We start from the raw sequence: 21,909 nt of genomic DNA on the forward strand, positions 1-21,909 counted from the left end.
CAATACTCATACCTAGTTGACTACTGGAATGTTGGCTTTTAGTGTTGTATGTACCTACAGACTAACTAGAAATGTTTTTTTAATACTAAATTTTTTACTTAAATTTATAGTTCTGTTATTGTACAATTTTAAATAACATAATAATAATAATTTTATATACTTACACTTGTAGACAACCGTTTATACGAGTATATAGAATCACGGTATTCCTAATATGTTTATATACCTATATATCTACATATAAAAATAAAACTACTACATGTAGACATAAAGATCTTTCTCATACTTTATTGAAATAAATTATGTTATTCATATTTCAGTCAGCTCAGGCAGCGGGAGTATATTTTCAATTAAAAATATAAAATGTAGTGTGACACCTATTGTTGTTTATATGATATTCGCCTTCATTATGTATGGGATTTTTACGGACATCGCGTGTAGCATTTTACAACACAGCGTTATCTAATGTTCGAGTATTCGATGGTATTGGTAACTATATACATTTACAATTAAAATTTCGTCAGCCACAAAATTTATTCTGTACTAGTAGTCACAACTTGCCACTCTCATTATACATATGTATATCAACCAATATAGTTTAGTAGAATATCACAGTATAAATAGTTGCTATAGTTATATAGATATAGTGAGGCGTGATGGTGGTATATAAAGATACAGTATCTGGCATTGTAACCTAATCCCCATTTCGCAAGAAAAACATCGTGACTCCTGCGTTCTAATCACGAGCGACATATCACCTGCGCTGCGCAACTCAGCAAATCACATTAAATAATGTACCGCAGTTGTCAAGGTCGTGTCATCCTCGGCTGGCATTGTCGGCAGGCGGTAGGTAGGTGTAGAAGTGTAGGAGTGTCTTTTAAGCAATAATCAACTGCTTTGAAATACGCAACCTCAAACATTGAAAGAACCTTTTCTAACTAGCTGTGCCCGCGGTTTCAACCGCGTGAAATTTATAGTCTAAGTGTATAAGCTATATCACAGTAAAGTGTCAATAAAATTCGTTCAGTAGTTTCTGCATGAAACAGTAATAAACAACCATCTAAACAATCATCATGACGACCTCGGTGGTCTAGCGGTCTAACACACCGCTTTACGTCCGATGGTCGCGGGTTCGATTCCTCGCACGGCACAAACATTTGTATTCATGAGTATGATTGTTTGTGTCGGTCTGGGTGTTTTCTATGTATATTAAGTATGTATTTACGAAAAAAAAATATCTATGTATTTGTATCAGTTATCTAGTACCCATAACACAAGCTTTAGCTAGCTTAACTTGGGTCTAGATGGTGCTGTGTGAATTGTCCTGAGATTATTATTATTATATTATTATTATTATCCATACTCACAAACTTGCGCATTTATAATGTTATTAGTAAGATTAAAAGAATATTGTTTATTTTAACCACTTTGAAATTACGGATGTAAAAAAACACGCAATTCTTCTTAAAAATTAATTCAGATATCATTCTTTTAAATAAATATTTTTTTAATCTTATATATAAAATTGTTGTGTTAGTTACCATACTCCTCCAAAACGACTTGACTGATTTTTATGAAATTTTATATGCATATTCAGTAGTTCTGAGAATCGGTTACTATCTATTTTTCATACCCTCCACCTAACGTTTGTCCACCCCTTATATTTTTTTAAACTTTATAGTGATTTTAAGGAAGGTAATAAGACAAAAACAAACATTGAAGCTGAACTATTTATTGATGAAATCGAAAATTACATGTACTGAATACAAGTGGATACATAGACACAATATTTTAAGAGACTACAAGCATACAGTGTTACTCATTAAATATCATTTAATTTTGTTATATGTGACTATTATTAATGTGCAATTATAGGCGTATTTTTAAACGCAACAATTCGAACCCTATATGATATCAAACGTATATATAATATAGAGTTAGAATAGGGTTACGTATATGAAAAGTATATTCAAGCGATTAATAAAAAATAAAACAGATATATCTGATAGTACTAAGAAGCCATGCATCCATTGTAACTGAGGCAGTGTGGCACGAAAACCCTTCCTCAAGGAAGCTCCTCTAAGACTGCCAGATGGAAATTATAGGGACTGTGTATGTCTTTTATGAAGCCAGATGCATCGCAGAACTCGGTGAATGATGTACAAGGCAGTAGTTCTTCTGTGAGTATTGTAACGATCTTCTCGGCAGCTCTAGCATTCGCCTCGTCGTTATGACGGATGTATTCTGCCAACTTTATCGGCCACTGGTCAGGTGTCGTGGCCGTTACGTTCTGTGGAAAATTGATTAATTACATTCTTTCGAAGTATTTACTACTCGGATTTATAAGTCCCAGAATGTGAATGTTGTTTTATGAAAGTGATTTTTCTTTATTGGTTCTCCAATGATACAATGCTGCAAGGAAAGACGGTTCGCCTCTTGCCTTCGTACATTCAAGGATATATTTTGTGAAATTGGGAAAACACAGAATAAATGTATATTTTGGTAATAGACTTCTAAAAATAACTAAATATAAAACACCAGAGCAATCTCGATTCATAACATGAAAATATTCAGTAATTTCGGTTTTCACACCGAAACACAAAGGGCAAATTGCGGGACTACTACAAATACTTAATACAAAATCTATTTGTGGTTAAATTGTAGAAAGAAAATAATACATGAAGTATGACTGGATAAGTTCATTCCATATGACATTTTAAAAAATATCACCATGAACTTTAGATACAGCTGGTATGTACCATATGTTTTGAAATACTTTCATGCGTACTGTCTAGTCTTTGTCAATATAACCCATTGTGGAATAATTGCGAAATTATATATGCAGTTCACTCAAATCACCTATCAAAAATTCAAACTATAAATTCGTTTGAATTTAGTAATAGAATTGACCTTTCGATTTTGCTAGAAACTAAATTTTGCATTACATTTTTAATGTAACGTAACGTAACCTAAGTTAATAAAAAAGTAGTACACGAGACAAAAACATTGTATTTTTAGTCCAAATGGCTTTAGTATTAATTGGAACTAAATACAATTTGAAAGCAAGTTGTAAAACCACATATGATTGTCATTATGGTAAGTAGTAACCGTCGCCTATATGCATGAACAACACTACGCACATCACGTTATCAAGTGACGTTCGTGTCACGCTCATACGTTATCATTTTGGAAGACTAAAATGTCCATGTCTCGTATCCTATTATTTTAATGCTTTATCCTTCAATCAAGATGCATATTACAAAACTTCGATTTAAATTAGTGGGACTGAGATTAATGACTCCCACGCAGAGTACTTTTTATAAAGTTTATCTCGTTATCATTATCAACATTGGTCTTGCCCTGCTCCCATTAATTGGGATAGGTGCCGTAAGTTATAAATCTACTATAATAAATCTTCCATTATGCCTATCTGACATCAATCTGAGCTTACCTTTTCTAAATATTATCTTTCATACAAACCATACATCTTTATGTTGGACGTCCTCTCTCCTTCCATTCATACACGGTTAAGTTAAATTCTTTCTTTAAGACACACTGCTCGCTCCTCCATATAACATGCGCATATCAAGACAATTTACCTAGCAACTTCTTTTATATGCTCGGGCGTCAGCGAGCGTACGTACAATACGAGTGACAACTATAGATACTCGTACCTTGAACATAACAGTGTAGAGCAGGTCCACGATGCCGACCATGATGACGTACGGCTTGTACTCGCGCCAGTGCTCGGGCGTGCGTTGCTCGGTGGTCAGCGCGCGCAGCGGGGGCCCGCCCGGTGCCAGAGAGCGCGCGTGCGCAGTAGTCAGCGCGCGCCGTATCCATTCCGCGCGCAATTCGAACCACCTGTAACCGACCACGGACCATATTAGAGAAACAAGATAGTCAGAGTACTTTTTACCACGTATTATTATAAATAAATACATAACCCAGGATTATGAACACGACCCTGTAATAATAATAATAACCCTGGCCGATTCACATAGCGCCATCTAGTCCCATGGTTAGCAGAGCTTGTGTTATGGGTGGACAACTGAAATAAATATTTAGATTTTTTTGTAAATACATACATATATATAGTAAACACTAAGACCGATACAAACAATTGTACTCAAGAATACAAATGTTTGCGATGACGGATTTGTGTGTATTTTTGAATCGATGCTGATGATTATATACGTGGCCACGACGGCAAAACAACAATAGCGTCGAGATTTGATACCGTTGCCGCTAGTAAACCATCTTTACAGTGTCACTTGCCAAAGATGGGACCTACGTGTGTAAGTGGCTGCTACGTGTGTGTGGTGACCGTGACTTTGATGCCTTCGTTGCGGTACAGAAGAAGAGGACCAAACGAAACCATTGTAGCACTGGGCTCAGTTTCCTGTTGCGTGCTGCTACACCGACCATGGCAATAGTGTATAAATAAAATGTTCGTTGTATTGTAACTTTGTGCCATAGACAGTAGAGGGTGGGTGTTTGCATACTTGTCGTGCGGGTAGAGCAGTAGACTGAGCACAAGGTAGTAGATCGCCCCCTCGGCGTCGTGCGCCGACTCCAGCAGTCTTGACAGCGGCAACGCGCGATGAGCTTCCAGCGCGTTCACTTCCCGAGCCGCAATGCGCGACCTGCATACGCATACACAAACACACAGCGTTAACTTTCATATATATATATATATACCTATTTTAAGCGCACAGTAGCTTGCTTTTTTTTAATTTTCGTATACTATATGTGATGATGACAATCGTCGGCGGTATTGTCGTAACTTGATAAGCTCACATAGTTATTTATCATGATAGAAAGTTGAAAATAGGTAAGTATTTAACCAATTCCTCCAGAAATATATGAAATAAGAATTTTTGAAAAAGGTTTTGGCCTCTGATGTTGATTTCTTCAAGTTACGACAATTCCGCTTTCTTCCGTTGATATATAATAAGAAATTAGAAACAACTAGAAACAAATTAAAAAAGAAACTCACGTATTGATGACGTATAGCGCCATGTGTATGAGCGCAGGCACGAGCTGCATGTTGGAGAGCGGGCCACCGCCACCGGTGTCGTCATGGAACGAGCGGCCGCGAGCGAAACGCAGCAGCAGCAGCTTCAGATCGTGCACAGTGCAAGTGTGCCCGATGTCGCGGTGCCCGGTACATTCCTACATTTGTACAATTTTATAAGTGCAATCATGGAAATAGCGACGATGGGATAGGGCGGGCAAACGCCCCTTGGCTCTCATCGTAAAGTACCTAACCGAAAATTTGAATAATAGGAAATCAGAAAAGTTTTTACTATAATTAATTTAGTTTTATATACCATTATTTTACTTAGTTTAATTTTATATCTCTTAGTGGTAGATAAAAACAAATTGTTATGACTATTCAAAAGTGTTTAAATTAAGTTTATTTGAATAAATGATTTTCTATTCTATTCTATTTAAATAACAAGATATTTGTCATTTTACCTGCAGATAAGTAGTGTGCCTAGCGAGGCAACTAGCAAACGCCGACTCGGGTACGTGCGGCCCCCACAGCGGCAATAGGCCGTTGCATCGAGTAGATGCGTTCTGCAACGCTGCGCTCTCCCACTCGTCTCTATTGAAATTAATAATATATTTAGTTAATAATTGCCTGAAAAAGTCTAAAACAACATTTTTCTAACAATTCGTAATAATACTAAACAGTCAATTTGAACTTTAATACCACACCATAAAGTTTAAGTGTTCGAGGTTCCGGGAAGGAAAAACAATTGAGTGACTATAGTATCGAATAAATATTGATGTTAATATTTATACATTAGGCGGTATGAAGTTCGCCGGGTCAGTTTTTTAATATATTCAGCTAATCAATGGATTGTAACAAACTATTACATATTGGTAAGGATTCACAATTTACCATAATATTGATAATTTAGCTATTTTCAATTAACCTGAGTTAACAGAGTAACAATATTTTAATAGTTTTCAGTAAACAGAGTAACAATATTTGTTGACTAAATTATAATCCCATTAAAAGGATGCCTTCCAACAGTATAACTACTTAATTAATTATCAAAAAACCAAGAATTGTCGAACGTTAGTATGTAAAGAAAAAAGAGTAAGAATAGCGCGTGCAAATCTGACGAGACTGAAATAAATGTGTAATGAATATACCCGGCCACTCGCTGGTCCACGCCTCGACGAATGTCCCGCCGAGACATTTGTCGAGCGATCTCGCTGAGAGTGAAATGGCGGCGTTACATCTGATAGTACGATGCGCGATGTAGAGTAAGTTACCTGGCGCGTGCTAGCCTGACGGCGGCCATGTGACACTCGACGTGCACGATGTTGTAGTGCGACACGGTGGTGTAGCCAAGCGTCTTGCGGGCGCGCAACTCATACTCATCCACTGGGCAGCGCTTCGTGAAGGTATAGATACCCAGCACCTGAACAAATCAATTCAAATTCATTTATTCACGTAGTAAATTTTAGCAGACATTACGCGATGGTTACCGCAGACTGGTATATCATTGTTTGTTTGTTACAAGGCATCACCAATTAAAAAAAAAACAATTCAAGATGTCCAAGGAAACTGCACCATGACAATGCAAGTTCGTTTTACGTACCCCAAAATTAAGCAGTATTCGTGGTCAACGTTTCACCTTACCCGAAGAAGCTATTTATGCATATAAGTCCGCCACTTAGACTACTCCCACTTCATAGTGGAATAAATGTTTTAAAAACTGGTTTGAACGCATGCAAAAGTGCATAACATATCGCAGAGATTACTTTGAAAAACAATAATTAACATTAAATTATAATACTTATCATTGCTTTATTCATAATATTCACATCGGTCATCAACCTTTTTTTGTAAAAACCTACATAAATGAATATTCAATAATCACTCACCTTTGTGGGCTGATACTTGTATCCCTCGCGACAGATGCAGCAGACGGCGCCGGCTTCCTCGGCCAGGTCGGCCACCTGCTGCGTCAGCGAGCACTGCGCCGTCACCTGGCCGCGCTCGTTACTCTTCATACCTAAGGCTCCCAGCTGCCTCTCACGGACTGCCATTGCGAGACGTTTCTTCTCCTAAATAATACATGATTTCTAAAGTATTTATATTTTTATTTGAACGTTTAATATGTTTGTTTAAATATATTAAATGAGTGGATTGCGTTTCCGGCACTAAATTGTTAACACGTTCGTTAAGGAGAAAGAATAGTGTAAAACTAGTTCAAACGACCGATCAATAAGTATGATCAGGGAGGGTACACTTCAAATATTCTAATTTGTTTATTTTGAGTCCTACAGTAATGGAATAAATAGGCTTTATTACTTAAAGTCGTATAGCAAAATAATTAAAGTATGGAATGTGGTGCCCTCTACAATACTAAATACACTTGGCATATTGCTATGCTTGAAAAATATATATTTCTACTGGAATGACAGGAAACGGTCTCCATGACTGATAATTCTCTCAGTTCTGGTCAATCTGTAGGCTCAGTCACATTCAGTCGGTTGTATCCATTTTTGAAATCATTATAGTTCTTTGCTTTAGTTTGTTGTTTTCAGTAAGTTTTATTTGTTACATATATAAAATCAGATATCAGTTCGATAAAAAAAAATTAAAAAGGATCTGTAACTCCTGGAAAAACTACCGGTCCATGAAATATAATGTAATGAAAAAACAAAATATCTCTATAAAACATAGAGAAAAAAATATATGACTCCTGTATATGAGATGAGAGAGAGAGGGAGAGAAAGAGAGATGATATAAGACAAAAAACCAAATTTGCAGATGCAGTGAAAACAATCAAGAAATGGAAGTGGACAGGACATGCAATAAGAAGTAAGAAAAGGAAATGGATCAACGATGTCTTACATTGAAATCCAAGAGATGAAAAAAGGAAATGAGATCGACAGAAAAGGAGCCACTTTCTTTTCGTCGCACTCGTTTCCTTTGGAGGATGGCATAAGGGCAGTGTCTGGGCCAACATGGAGAAGGAAAGCGTTAGACAGAGGAACATGGAGTCTTTTGGAAGACCTATGTCTTAGGACAAGCTGACGAACCTAGGCAGTAGGTATAACATAATTCTATGTAAATTCTCTATGATAGCTAACTGAACTTGCTAACTTTATACTAATGTTTCTCGCACGGTACAAAAATTTATATTCATGAGTATGATAGTTTTGTATTGGTTTGGGTGTTTTATATGTACCATATATTAAGCATGTAATTGCAAAAAACATTTTGCGACTTAGACGGAATTCTGTGAATTGTCCAGGGATATTATTATTATCTGTAATATAAAAGTAAGAGAGCAAAGAATGACCGACCTGGCGAGTGAAGTCGCGCACTTCCTGCACCTTGGCGGCGCACTGCGGCTGTGAACGGAGCGCCTCCAGCAAATTCTCGGCGAGCGAGCCCACGTGTTCACCCGATGACACCTGCTCCAAACGGTGCACTATCGGGATCACCTTCTCGCACACCAACATCTGAAAAGGAAACATAGTTTTATACAATTTATAATTCGATATATCATACTAATATTAAAAACGAGATTCACGTTTTCTTAATTTTTTCAGGCAAAAACTATTGAATGGGTTTTAATGAAACTTTAAAGTAATATAGTTTTTTTACATCAGAATAACACGTAGGCTATATATTTCAAGCAAGCAGCTAAGGCAAACTAGTATTGCCATAATTAGTACAGATCTGACACGAGAGAAAACAATTTTGATCAAATGTTAAAAAGTATATTTTGTCACATTAAATTCATTAGGAAAGTCGAAGTTTGAAGTGATGTTAAGTGCGCCTTAGTCTTATATAATCTTGTAAAAAATATCCACAACAACATTATAAATCTATGTAAGCTATATAATTTTAATTATAAACTATAATAAAAAGAAAAATTAAATTCATAATATAAGAATTAGTATTACACCTTACCTGCGTGGGCTCGTGTTCGGCGGCAAGTCCTGTGAGGAACCGCAGTATGTACTTAAGTGCGGGCCGACTGATGAACTCTTTAAGCTCGTCAGAGTCAGTACACACCAGCGTCGGCTTCACGCATGGAGCGTGTTTCTATTCAACAAAAGAATAATAACTATAGTATAAAATGTTCCAATCAATATTCATATTAAAAAGAAGATATTATTTTCTAGTTTAACGCGCTCATATTAAGGCACCCCTGATTAGAATAGAAAAAGTATTTCAGTATTGTATAGCTTATTTGCTTAGGAAAGATTTATATAACATCACGCTACGGCCAATGAGTAGCAAAGGAACAAAGAAAAAATGTTGCATGTATGGAGCCACCAAACCACCCGCCAGGAACTAAAATACCACCCTGATCATCTGGATGAATGGCGGTCCTCCACAGTGCGGTTTTCTAGAAACCGCCATTTTTTTGTCACGTACAACCACATTGTGGAATTACCTACCAGCAATGGTATTTCCGAACCGATACAATATTGAAACCTTCAAGAGCAAAAGGCATAACCTTTTTAAAAGGCTAACAACGTACTTGCAATTCCTCTGGTGTTACGCGTGCTCATGAGCGGCGGTAATCACTTACCATCAGGTGAGCCGCGTGCTCGTTTGTCCCCAGAGTTATATAAAAAAAAAAGATACTTACAATAATGTACTCTAACGCATCGCGGACCACACCCAACGATATCAAATAATCCTTTAGTGTACCGCCGATCGAGTTCCTCTCTATGTTGGCGCAGAGTACACAGAACAGTTCCATGCGGAATTCTTCTTCGGTCCATTGCTCTGAGTCGAGACGGTCGAAATCTAATACTGGTTTGAAGTGGTCTACGAGCATCGCCATCTTGAGATCATTGCCGTACACTAGAGCGGCTAGTACTCGGGTCAGGTGACCCAGCGCGACTGAGTTGTTGCGAATACCTGAATCACAAAGTATTCCATGTTATGTTTTAACAAAAAAAAAAACATACTATTGAATTTCGTATTTAGTAGTACCAATACTAAATAATAAATTAATAAAAACTAATAAACAAAATATGCTATGTATTATGGGGCGTATGCGTTATATTTCCCTAAATGACAATATAAAAAGATTAAATGCTCATTAAAACGGATATATTTCATTGCGAATCGCAACACTAGTGATGAAACATTAGATGGAACATCTATAAAACTTTATATAGATAAACTTCTCCTTTACTGTACCTGGACATTCGGTGCAGTTGAGCAGAGCTTGAACGTATTCTGGCCCACCAAAAGTTAGAGAAAATTGTAGGAACGATTCGAGGCTCTCGCTTGCGGCGACCGTTAGTATACGTTCCATTATCTGAAAGACAATTATTATTTAGAGAGTTATAGCAGTGTAATCACATGATCTAGTCATCAATTTATAAGTTTAAACTATAACAATACTAGCAACCCGTCCCGGTTTCGCACGCATGCATTACAAATCTGTATCATGTGTCATCCTCCTCTTAAATCACTATATCTATTGTTAAAAACTGCATTAAAATCCGTTGCGTAGTTTTAAAGGTCTAAGCGAACAGAGCAGAAGCGATTTCATTTTATACTATGTACAATGTAGTAACCTCTAGTAGCTGGTAGACGAGGTGGGCGCGCGGCATGTCGCGCTCCTCGAGCGCTGCGAGGTGTAGCGCGTGCAGCAGCACGGGCAGCGCGCGCGTGGTGGCCCGCGTGAGCACGTTCACGCAGCGCCGCACGCGCGCGCACAGCGCCAGCAGCCGCAGCAGCGTCGAGCACAGCGCGCGTGCAGCGCCCACGCGCTGGATCGCCGCCAGTCGCTGCAGCATCGCCTCCAGTCCGCCTGCATGTACACCGTACATTATATTTTCGCTTATTTATACTGAGTCACTGACATCCCTTGTTCTGGGAGTTTGTAATCGTTCCATTTTCCCTTATTCCATAGAAAAATTGACAATACATTCCATATTACCGCCTGAATGTTACCGCATTAAACGGTTATAATTTACTTCTTTCCTAATAATACTTTTAAAGAAAATCTGTTAAATCCTCTTACATATTTTTAAATATTTATAAAATAATAAATAAAATAAATGGATCCCCATTCCCCATTGCATCAGGCGTGAACGGCTGGTCCGATTTCGCTAATATTTTTTTTGCAATAAATAAGAAAGTTGCGAGTAACATTACAAAAGTTAGTTATTCGTTTAGTTTTCTTTAATATTTGCAAAAATCCTCTGCACTTGATAATGAGATATCTGGCCGGTAAGCTAGTTTGAAAGAAAATATTCAAAGATTTCACTGAATGTAATGTCAATGTGTAGTAACACCACTTACCGCAATCTGCGAGCACATTCGCCATACGATACACTTGCTCATCATCGACGGCTTCTGCGTTAGTCTGGCTCAGTGTCTCCACAAATTCTTCAGTAGCATCACCAAGTAGACCTCTCATGCGGTACACTACGCGCATTGCATCTACACCCTCGCCAGATGTACACCACACCTACAGCAAACGTGAGAAATAATGTAACGATAAATGTTAGTTACTCAGCAAATGACTATAATAGAATGATATTTTTAAAATTCATAGACAAAACAAAGCCATTGTAGTATCGTCATTATTAAATTATATACTTTATTCTAAAGGAGGAATTAAACAAAATATATAAAAGATACTAATGTTTACATACCTTCTTGTACACTTCCTTAACGGGCAGGTCTAGCGACATGATCTTGTTACAGACCAGCAATTCCATGCCGTTGTCGTCTTCGAGCAGGGCGACCAATTCGCAATCGGTACAGATCTTGTTCTTTACATCGCGCATCAGTGGGCCTATACCCGGCTCCAGGGACGAGTAAGGGTTGCCTAACATTCGACCCTACAAATTACAGCAAATAAATAGTTTTATTCAGATACTAGTTTAATCTGATCGCCCGTTGAGTTATAAGTTGACTAAGTTTCAAACAGGGCATAACAAACTAATATTATACAAGATTACAGCACATAAAAATACGATAACCTGAACTTACTTGTAAAAAGTCTTCCTGTTGTGGATCTTTCTCGAGCGTGAGGAAGAACTCGCCGACGTCATTCTCTTCCGGATATATAATTGAGCACAGCCGCTCAAATATGAACACGGGTGTTCGGTAATCGTGTAATGGATACTTTTGTACCGTCTCGATACACACGGCCATAAATTCTGCCGTTTCTGCTTCTGTGCCTGTTGATAGTTGAAAAATGTAAGAAACTACATGAATCTCGCAGACATACTATATATATATACAAAGCTATACATCTCCTGCTGTATAACTGATCCCATATATACGCTTTGCATGAGTGTTCAAAAAGCTATTCATCTGAATTAACAAATATATATATACTCGTATTTGAATCTTAATCGTAAATATCGAATATTGGAATTTTAATAATAACTACATGAAATTTATTTCGATTCTATCACATTGTAAAAAGATTGCGCACTCAAATAGAGACTCGCCTGCATTTCAGCTTACGTAGTATGGATGAAAGAAACGTGGTACATACCAGTGGTCATCTCCTCGAGCAGCTCGAGTAGTTTCTCCTGGGTGTCGTCCGTGAGGCGCGTGCGCTGCACCACGAGGCGCCGCAGCGCTAGGTATCCGCCCAGTACGGCGCCCACCAGCCGCGTCTTGTACGTGCGCCGAGCACCGCCTTCCTCCATGAACATCGCCAACAGCTCCGTCAGCCGTTTCAGGGCGTACCCTATAGTGCATATATACAATGATTCATTTGAAAACATATTAAAAGTTATTTCTACAAAAACTAGAACACATGCCGTCGCAAACAAAAGTCTACCTGCCAGACATCCATTGTGAATATGTGCACTTAATGATACCATTCAGTATTGTATTTACGCGAGAGCATGTTATTCACAAAATCTCGATCGCTTTGATGTACTTTCTAAAAGTAATTTACGCAGCAAAGTGCATTGTAACGTTTGTTCTAATTTTAAACACATGTATAAATTACAAATAGCAGTATACACAAAGCGTAAGTCTGTACATATTTGAAGATATATATGGCGCCAGTCTCAAAATAGGACTGCCTTCCCATAGAACAGTGTGGTTACAAATAAGTTTAAAGAGTTCTAGGATGTATGAATTTCAATAGAAAATATACCTTGAGCGAGATCGGAAGTGAGAGTAGTTTCTTCCAAACGATGCAGTTGTTCGATCTCCTTTGTCATCAAATCAGCTATTTGTTGCAGAACGCCACGTAATGCCAGGAACTGTTTCCATGGCGCCTCCGATGCCAGACCTAAAAATGACGCAATTATTGTAATACTATATTAAGAGGCCTATTACAAAATGATGCCGCTCAACTTTAGGTTTAATCGCATGGATTTACGCACACATACAGTAATACACGCACACAGACGCAAATAACCGTGTAGCTCAATCGGTGTGGATTTAGTATGAACCATTTTGATCCTTGTAATATTTTAATTAATAATGTGATATGTTTCTACTTAACTGAGTAACATAAACTACTTATTGGATTTTTTTAAATAACGTGATTTATCTTAATTATCAAAGTGCTAATAATGACCATATTTTTTTATTATATTATTCCTAGAGGGTTGATGTCAGGATGCTGGCCGATTGTACAACTAAAAGCCAAAACCTTAAGTAATATGAGTAACAAATAATTGGGATAAGGACAGGAAGATGAAATTACTATAACATAAATTTACTAATTAATTCTTCTTACATATTAATTCAGTTTATTTATTAATAGATACAATATAATTTATTATAAGAGTCGGATACATTATTGCCATATTCACTTGTTCTAAATATTATACTTAGCAAAGAATTATTTTATTTATATATAATAGTTGTGTTTTCAAGGCTTTGTTTTGATTTAAAGGTCCCATCCTTATATGTATATTAGGTGTATCCGCGACTTCGTCAGCGTGGTATAATGAAATTGACCAAATAAAGAAATATATTTAGATTATAACCTAAAAAAGTTTCTTTGTTTCACTTAAACAATGACGATACTTTTATACAGCCTTTCATCTCCGCTTTTAATCCCTTACAATACTTTTTTCGCACTATAAAGTAGTCTATGACCTTTCTCAGGGTATACCATCTGTTTATATGTATATCTATCTATATAGACTACCTGTGTATATATATGGTAGTGAATTTACAAGGTACAGGGGAATAACACCCGAGTTTTCAGGAATGGCAACGCATGAGGGAAACAATGTGCTGATATGAACATGTCAGCTACTGCTCATGTATATAGGCGACGGTTACCCTTTCCATCAGGAGAGCCGTCAGCTTGTTTGCCATTCTAAGTTGTAAAAAAAAAGCTTCAACTGCTGTCATTGCTGTTCCTGCATCATTGACGTCGCCGCATGATATTGGCTGATATTGCAGCTTCTCGTTCTTGGTTGGCCAATTCTTGATTCTTGATAAATAATTACTTGTTAATATCAAACCTTTTTATAAATTATTACAAGACGCCTCATTGATTATATGTAATGAAATCACCATGAGCTATAGAGATTTTGGACAGAACCTTAAAAGACCTTAGAAACACCTCTACTCTCATTAGCGGGATTACTTTTATACTTTTGCTGGAGATTTCTGAAAGACTCTCTGTGTCATTAACATCGTCTCCCTTATGGACTTTAATTGAAAGTTTAAAACTACTGACAAATTTGAGAGCTCATTTTTATGGAAGCACAGATAGTGATTTCCCTCACTAAATGCTCAAACTTGAGGAAGGAATTTCTCAAAAGCATGATCCAGTCATGAAATTTAAGCCCGCCGAACATGTGCAATGGCGTCCCATTGGATATATTGCTTACTAAAGAATTGAAAGACAATTTAATTGTAGACCATTATAACCGGTACGTTAGCTGGGCAACCAGCTTATATACCAAGAATACCGATGATTCCAACTGATCTGCCAATACCATTTTAACGGCTTCAATTTCCGGTTAACATATCATCTACACATGTAATAGATCTATGTATGTTTTGATCTTAAAAAACTACGCAGATTTTGTTTCGTTGTTATTTAATAGACAGAATAGATAGACTCAAGAGGAAGGTTTATATGTAACGTCCCAATACTGTACACGGATCTTTAAACGCGCGATAACCTATATATCCCATATTCACGCGGGCGAAGCCGCGAGCTAAAAGCTAGTCTCTAAATAAAAACATTTATAATGTTGTTGACTTTTCACCCAAACACGCATAATTATTTGACATAACTGTACAGTAATGAAAGTCCAACGAGTATAATAACAGAATAGCTGCAATTTAGAAATATCTGTATTGGGGGGGAAGGGGATTGTTAGTAATGTGGATTGATAACCCCATTGCTAGCAATGTACCATGTCAGGTCGACCTCCACGCGGTTCCCCCTGGAAACCATCATGTTAAATTCCTGGTGAATTTGCATGATGGGCTAACTGACCTGACCTCATGTTCATCTTATCATCCTCCACTGGTGCCCCGCCAGCGTAAACCGTTAGCGCAGGCGGGTGCACCATTCCATTATCAACCCTCAAAAAAAAAAAATATCTGTATTGTGTAAAATAAAATAAAATTGGATAAAATATCTCTAAACATTAAGGAATATAATTTATATATAATTTGGTAATTTATTTACAATCCACATTGCATACTAGATGATATACACTATATAACACAAGACAAATGTACGTAAAAATAATAATGGTATTTTTATAAACAATAACCCTATTTTAATTTAGAAAAAAACTACAAAATAAACATAGAGTAAAATTGGTTTACATTTTCTTACATTTTTCTCTCAGATTATTTTTAAAAATACTAAAATGTTCTCTTTTTTAATTTTAACAATTAATTGCCATTAGTGTGACGAAATACCATGCTCTTGTGCTTTTCATAGTGCAGCAGGGTAGGTAGGTTTTATTTGTAGCATAACTGTACTTTTGTCTTGGGATGCTAAAATAAATATTATATATATATATATATATTTAACAACAACTTTAAATTAATATTCGTAGAAATAAGTATATATTAGCAAAATTAATTAAATATTACTTAAATTATCAAAATTGTTTAGTCGCTCTATACTAATGTTCACTGACGAATGTCTTATCTTAGCGGTGTTGTAAAAAATGGCATAGGTCCTACCTCGACGAGCGCTAGCGCAGCACTGAGAATTTACTTTTGGCGCAACGGAATTTATCCAACTTTAAATTATTATTATTGTTTATTTTTTTCTTAGAAACTTATATTTTTTTTTCATATTTCTAATTTACAAGTATATTAACTTTATTATTATGTTTTTTTTATGCAAAAATTTCGTTGTATTTATGAGAAAATTAGAAATGATTATGGCAAAGTTTTGTTGAAATTTCGGGTTTAATTATGATCAATCTTTTAGATATTTAAGTTGAAAATGAAAAAAAGGACGATGCTGTCTCAATTTATAAAGTAATTATCAAGTTTTAGTAAAGATATCATATCAATTTATGTTTGTTTATTAATGAACGACGACCCCAAACTTCTGTCATTTAGCGTTTTTGAATAAACTATTTTAGAAATTAGGAAGACTAACAAAGAGAAAATTAACATTTCAAAGATGTTGTTTTTAAGATTAGATATCTATCTATATAATTCAGGAAACAAAATGTATATCCGAGTCTTAATTTCTTAGAACCAGAACCCCAAAGACCCTGCTTTTAGGCCAAAAAATGTGAAAGGCCTCTTAATTATTGAAATAAAAAAAATACAAATATTGTGCTGTACATACTTTGATAAAGTTGCAAAAATTGTTCACTGGCTTCGCCTGCTGCTCCAACCTCGGGCAAGAAACTTGTTAGCAATATTAATACCTGCAATATGATCAATTCGACTATGTAAAGGTGGTGGAGAAGATAAAATAAGAAAGCAATTTAAAACAAAAGTAGGTAAAATAAATAATTTCATATGAAAATTAAACATATACCTATTGTTCTACTTTTCAGTGTCCAATTTAATTATAGTTACATTCAAAAAGATTATAAATAAACAAAACACGATAATCCATTATATGCACTTACGGCTTTGGTTCTCTCGTAGGAGTCGCACAGAGATTTGATCATCTGACAAGCGGTGTCGCGTGCGATACGCGAGCTCGGGTCGAACATGACGGGCCGCAGCCACCCGCCGTCCTCCAGGCACAGCGGTCGCATGCCGTGTGACAGTAAAGTCTGTTAGAGAAAAGCAAAAGCTTAAAATTTATTTTCCTATTTACCGAGATAAACTTTATAAAAAACGTTGTCTGCGTGGGTACGTCTGGCAAGCGGCTTGCTTTGTAAGCCGTGTTTTGGTTGAAACGAGAGATAACGCGTTGAAATTACTAGATTAATCTACAACTTTATAATGTTTTCGCTCCATAGATAAATGTCCTTTAATTTACAATTACTATTCTAAAAAGACGTTAAAGAACGTACGATTGACAAACGCGGGGGAATGCTTAAGCTTATGCATTCTCTTTGCCTACTTTTACATGACTGTAGGTACGTGTAAAGACAGCTATTTGAAAAAAAAAAAAAAAACAATGTGTTAATTTAGTGCGGTATCTGAAACGCATCACTGACCTTCTCGCGCCACCTGGTGAGGTACTTGTGCGCGAGGTGTATATCGCGCGGCGGCGGCGGCGGTTCGGTGTCGTTCGTCGGCGATTCGAGTCTGTCGGGCGCCAGCCGCCGCCAGCGCGAGTGCGGCACGCGGCCCGCCAGCCACGCTGCCAGGTCCACCACCACTGTGCCCAGCGGAGACGACGCCGCGTTGCCGGTGCCAGCCGTAGAAGCTGGTGCCGTTTCCTGTACCACCGATGGAAACTTATGGTTAAGTGTACTACAGGTCAGACGACTTCATAGACTCCATTCAGTGCCTCGATATTCAGAAAAAGTATAATGATATCAAATAATGGTGTTACGAAATACTGAATAATAAAAGTTATCTATCGAAGTTCAATATCGAATTTTAACAATCTTACAGCGCCATCTAGTATTTATTTCAGAACTAAAACACGTAAACAACATTTGCATTCTACAGATAATCATTCTGAAATATATAACCCATTTGATACACTATTTTTATACAAACGTACTATTTAATTATACACACATCATACAGATGTAATACTATAACTACCACGTGGTCTAGTCTTGAGTAGTTATGCTTACTAAAATATCCGGACGTGAGGCGGCATGGTCGGTCGGATCATTGGGCTCCCTAAAATATGTCGAAAGCAGTGATGGCTGGCTCATCCCTCATACTCAAACGTTTAGGGACTGGTCTCAGTACAACTGATTGAATCTTATTTATTTATTTATTTATTTATTTTTAATTCGGAATTACATCCATATAGTGTTAGTAAAAAACTTATAAAACTATGTTAGTAACTTATAATATACATATACGTAGATAAATTTAATTCATGTACCTGTGTCCACGTCCAGAAGCACTGGGTCCACAATGCAACGTTATCCAGTGCCTCTGGAGCGGACAATCAGGTATATTAGCAACAGTTTTTAGGATGCTGTTTGAGCTCCCCCGAATTCTGGACATCAGTGATGCAGCTCTTTTACGCATTATGGCTTGAAATCCATCTACCCGCGCTGCTGCAAACATCTCTGATGCGCTACAGAACCGAGGGAGCCCCAACAACATCCTAAACCCATTATTATACTGTATACGAAGAGCGTTGTATGCCCTCTGCGTATACCCAAACCATAGGCCGCACGTGTAAAACGACTGACAATACGCTTTAAACAACGTTGTCTTCACGTCGTTATTACACCGTGCAAACCTACGGGCCAGCATATTACATCGGACCGACAACGCTCTTCGTTCCCTCTCTATGTCATAGTCATCATTCAAGTCCCCCGATACAATGTGACCCAGGTATTTAAACCGCGACACCCGATTCAATGGTGTGCCATAAAGACATACCGCCGGCATACTTCTCTGTGTGCTATTTTTGCCATGAAATATCATGACCTCGCTCTTTTTAACATTGTATCGGAGGCCATGTGACTCCGCATATTCTTCACACGTCTTCAGCAGTCGACGAAGTGCACTAATCGATGGACTCAGCAGCACCATATCGTCCGCGTAACTTATACTGTTAATCATGTTTCCATGTATGGAGCATCCGATCCTGGCACTGCTAAGCCCATCAATCAGGTCATTCACATATAAACTGAAGAGTGCAGGAGAAGACAGTCCCCCCTGTCTCACCCCACACCTCAACCTATACTCTTCCGAGAACGAACCCGACCATTTGACCTGGTTAACTTGATGATCATACCAATACTTAAATAAATCAACCAGCTGACAAGGTACAGCTTGGCGATGCATTTTTGACCATAATATATCATAATTAACCAGGTCAAACGCCCTGGAAAGATCCAAGAAAACTGCATAGACAGGTGTACTTCTATCAGTATAATACCTGACCGTGTCCTTGAGCGCCATAATAGCCGTCTCCGTCGACAGTCCTGGCTGAAAACCGAACTGCGCATCGTGTATATTAAAATATTTGCCTACTCGTCTCTCAAGAACACCGTCAAGCACCTTCGCAGCAATAGTAGCCAACGATATGGGTCTATAGTTCTCTTTATTTGAGAGATCGCCAGTCTTATTCTTTGCTATGGGTACAACAATAGTCCTCATTAATGCATTCGGAAGATAAGAATGCTGTATACACAGATTATATAATGCAGTTAATACCCTCAGGAGTTGCGGACCTGCACACTGGAAATGCTCTACACTAAGTGAATCGTGACCCGGCGATTTACCTCTTGTCATTGATTTTATAACGTACTTTATTTCGTCCGTAGAGAACTGTACTGGTACCCTTGACTTAGTGCTCCTAGCACATTCCGACCGCGTACTGGGTTGTAGTACTGGATCCACCTTAAAATGATTCATAAACAAATCCGCAATATCCTTTGGGTTACTTATGCTATTGACGCTCACAGGAATGGAAGGTTTAGGGCTGAGTTTCTGAGTTAACTTCCAGAATCTCTTAAAATTTTTACCCTTATGCTCTGCGCCTAAAATATCCAACTTAATTTGTTCCGCATTATTTTGACAAAATTTTAATTTTTCTTTAAATGTTTTACCTTTTTCCCTCATAGTTACATACAGAGGCCCGCATCGTGGCTCTCCATAGAACTTCCAGTTAATAAAAGCCTGCCTCGCCTGCCTATGAGCGTCCCTAACATATTTATTCCAGCCAGGCACAGCATGCCTTCTCCATACGCTTTTTTCTGAGTTGCCACTAAGGATAGCCGCTTTTCGAATTAATGAAATCATATTATTATAGAAAATATCAATTGACTGTCTATGTCCTTCGTTGCAACATAAGCTGTCACCACACTGACTAACATCGAAAGGAACATTTAAAGCACTAAGACTTTCTGTACACAATCGAAAATAATTATCTACCTGCGTCACTTCTCGTGTACCCCATATAGCCGGATCTCTTTGCCAGTCTTGGTATTTTACAGAGGTATTCATAGCTACTATACCCAAGTTAATATGCACTACAAGCGGGAAGTGATCAGACCAATATACATCCTCATAAATCTCCACATCACAAACGGTTCTTAATGCCGCTTCAGTTACAATACAATGGTCCAACCAACGTTTACTTCCACATACATCACTGATGAACGAAAACGTGCCAGAGAACCTTCCTAACATAACATAGTCGGCACAACTCCATTGTTGTTCATTACAAAAATTTAATAATTCCGTTTCAAATAATATGCGCATTAAAATCTCCCATAATATATATATTTTCGGTACCTGAACTTTCGACGATTGCTGCTACTTCACTCAGGCAATTACAAAATTCAACAAAATTATCAGGAGTATTCGTAGGCATGTATATACTAAAAAACAACATAGTGCGTTCACTGACTGTAATTTTAATGGCAGCGATACGATCACTCAAACTCAAACATTTAGTTACATGACCACTTGATTGGGATTTAATTGTTAGATTATAAGGTATACATACATTCACATTAATTATCACTAAATATTCTAATTAAGGTATACGAAGGTTTAACCTTATTTTATATTAAGGTATATGAGGAGGTTAAAAATTGATAAACAATTTACTTTAGCGTCCTTAGCGGGTTCCGTGTCCGCCGATGTTGTAGAAACAGTGGTTGCGAGTGGCGCCATCAACTGTTGCATATAACGGAGGCATGGGAGCGCTACTTGTTGCAGCGCAAATTGGTGTGCTGGCAAAAACATTTCATTTTTCATAAAAACATATTTAACCTTATTATAATTACCAAAAGTGTCTAAGATCAACACACAGAAAACATTTGATATAAAATATCAACTACTTTGGTCTAAAACGCTTGCTGAACATATTAATCTATACACATAAAATGCATAAAACTGTAATTATAAATAACAATTATTTAAAAAAGCGACACGCAAGTCTGCGTTCCCAATGAGTTGTAGAATAAATAAAAAAAGGCTATTCAAAAGTATTCAACTTAGTTTACTTATAAATATTATTTCTATTTCTATAAGAATAACATAACATTATAATATAATATTAATAATATTTTAATTGGAAAACTTAACTCATAATTCAAACCTAAGGCAACTCAAAATTTTAAAATACGATCCCAAATAATACGTGTATAAAAAATAATACAAGACAATGGTTGAATCGGTTACTAAATAAATATTCATATACAATGTTGAAATTATACTCACAGTTAGGTGATGAGGTGTTGATTCCTGGTATTCCCGCCAAAGCTTCGGCTTTTAGAATGGTGTTAGCAGCTGGTGGTATGCCAGCAACTTCCGTTAGTTGAGGGCAACACCTGAAGAAATATTGCAACGTAATTTTAATTCAT

At 37.2% G+C, this 21,909-nt stretch overlaps 1 protein-coding gene across 1 annotated transcript in view; it reads right to left on the minus strand.

Annotated features, from left to right (window-relative positions):
- Window positions 1-1,723: 1,723 nt before the first annotated feature.
- The window catches only part of LOC131853479 (E3 ubiquitin-protein ligase UBR4), a 65,309-nt gene continuing 45,123 nt past the window's right edge, over window positions 1,724-21,909 (minus strand). The window contains exons 77-98 of the mRNA XM_059204375.1: window positions 21,767-21,876; window positions 21,152-21,276; window positions 17,611-17,835; window positions 17,071-17,220; window positions 16,782-16,863; window positions 13,137-13,274; window positions 12,522-12,719; window positions 12,008-12,198; window positions 11,668-11,856; window positions 11,312-11,480; window positions 10,582-10,817; window positions 10,199-10,319; window positions 9,639-9,913; window positions 8,951-9,085; window positions 8,338-8,496; window positions 6,907-7,089; window positions 6,292-6,440; window positions 5,482-5,611; window positions 5,000-5,175; window positions 4,506-4,646; window positions 3,675-3,864; window positions 1,724-2,290 (exon numbers count right to left, since the gene is read on the minus strand). Coding sequence (XP_059060358.1) covers window positions 2,066-2,290; window positions 3,675-3,864; window positions 4,506-4,646; window positions 5,000-5,175; window positions 5,482-5,611; window positions 6,292-6,440; window positions 6,907-7,089; window positions 8,338-8,496; window positions 8,951-9,085; window positions 9,639-9,913; window positions 10,199-10,319; window positions 10,582-10,817; window positions 11,312-11,480; window positions 11,668-11,856; window positions 12,008-12,198; window positions 12,522-12,719; window positions 13,137-13,274; window positions 16,782-16,863; window positions 17,071-17,220; window positions 17,611-17,835; window positions 21,152-21,276; window positions 21,767-21,876 — 3,697 coding nt within the window. The 3' untranslated portion in view covers window positions 1,724-2,065. The remainder of the gene's footprint in view (window positions 2,291-3,674; window positions 3,865-4,505; window positions 4,647-4,999; window positions 5,176-5,481; window positions 5,612-6,291; window positions 6,441-6,906; window positions 7,090-8,337; window positions 8,497-8,950; window positions 9,086-9,638; window positions 9,914-10,198; window positions 10,320-10,581; window positions 10,818-11,311; window positions 11,481-11,667; window positions 11,857-12,007; window positions 12,199-12,521; window positions 12,720-13,136; window positions 13,275-16,781; window positions 16,864-17,070; window positions 17,221-17,610; window positions 17,836-21,151; window positions 21,277-21,766; window positions 21,877-21,909) is intronic.

The sequence above is a fragment of the Achroia grisella genome, unplaced genomic scaffold (genome assembly GCF_030625045.1).
Source record: "Achroia grisella isolate CSIRO2021 unplaced genomic scaffold, CSIRO_AGI_Agris_v1 utg902, whole genome shotgun sequence".
NCBI classification, from domain to species: Eukaryota; Metazoa; Arthropoda; class Insecta; order Lepidoptera; family Pyralidae; genus Achroia; species Achroia grisella.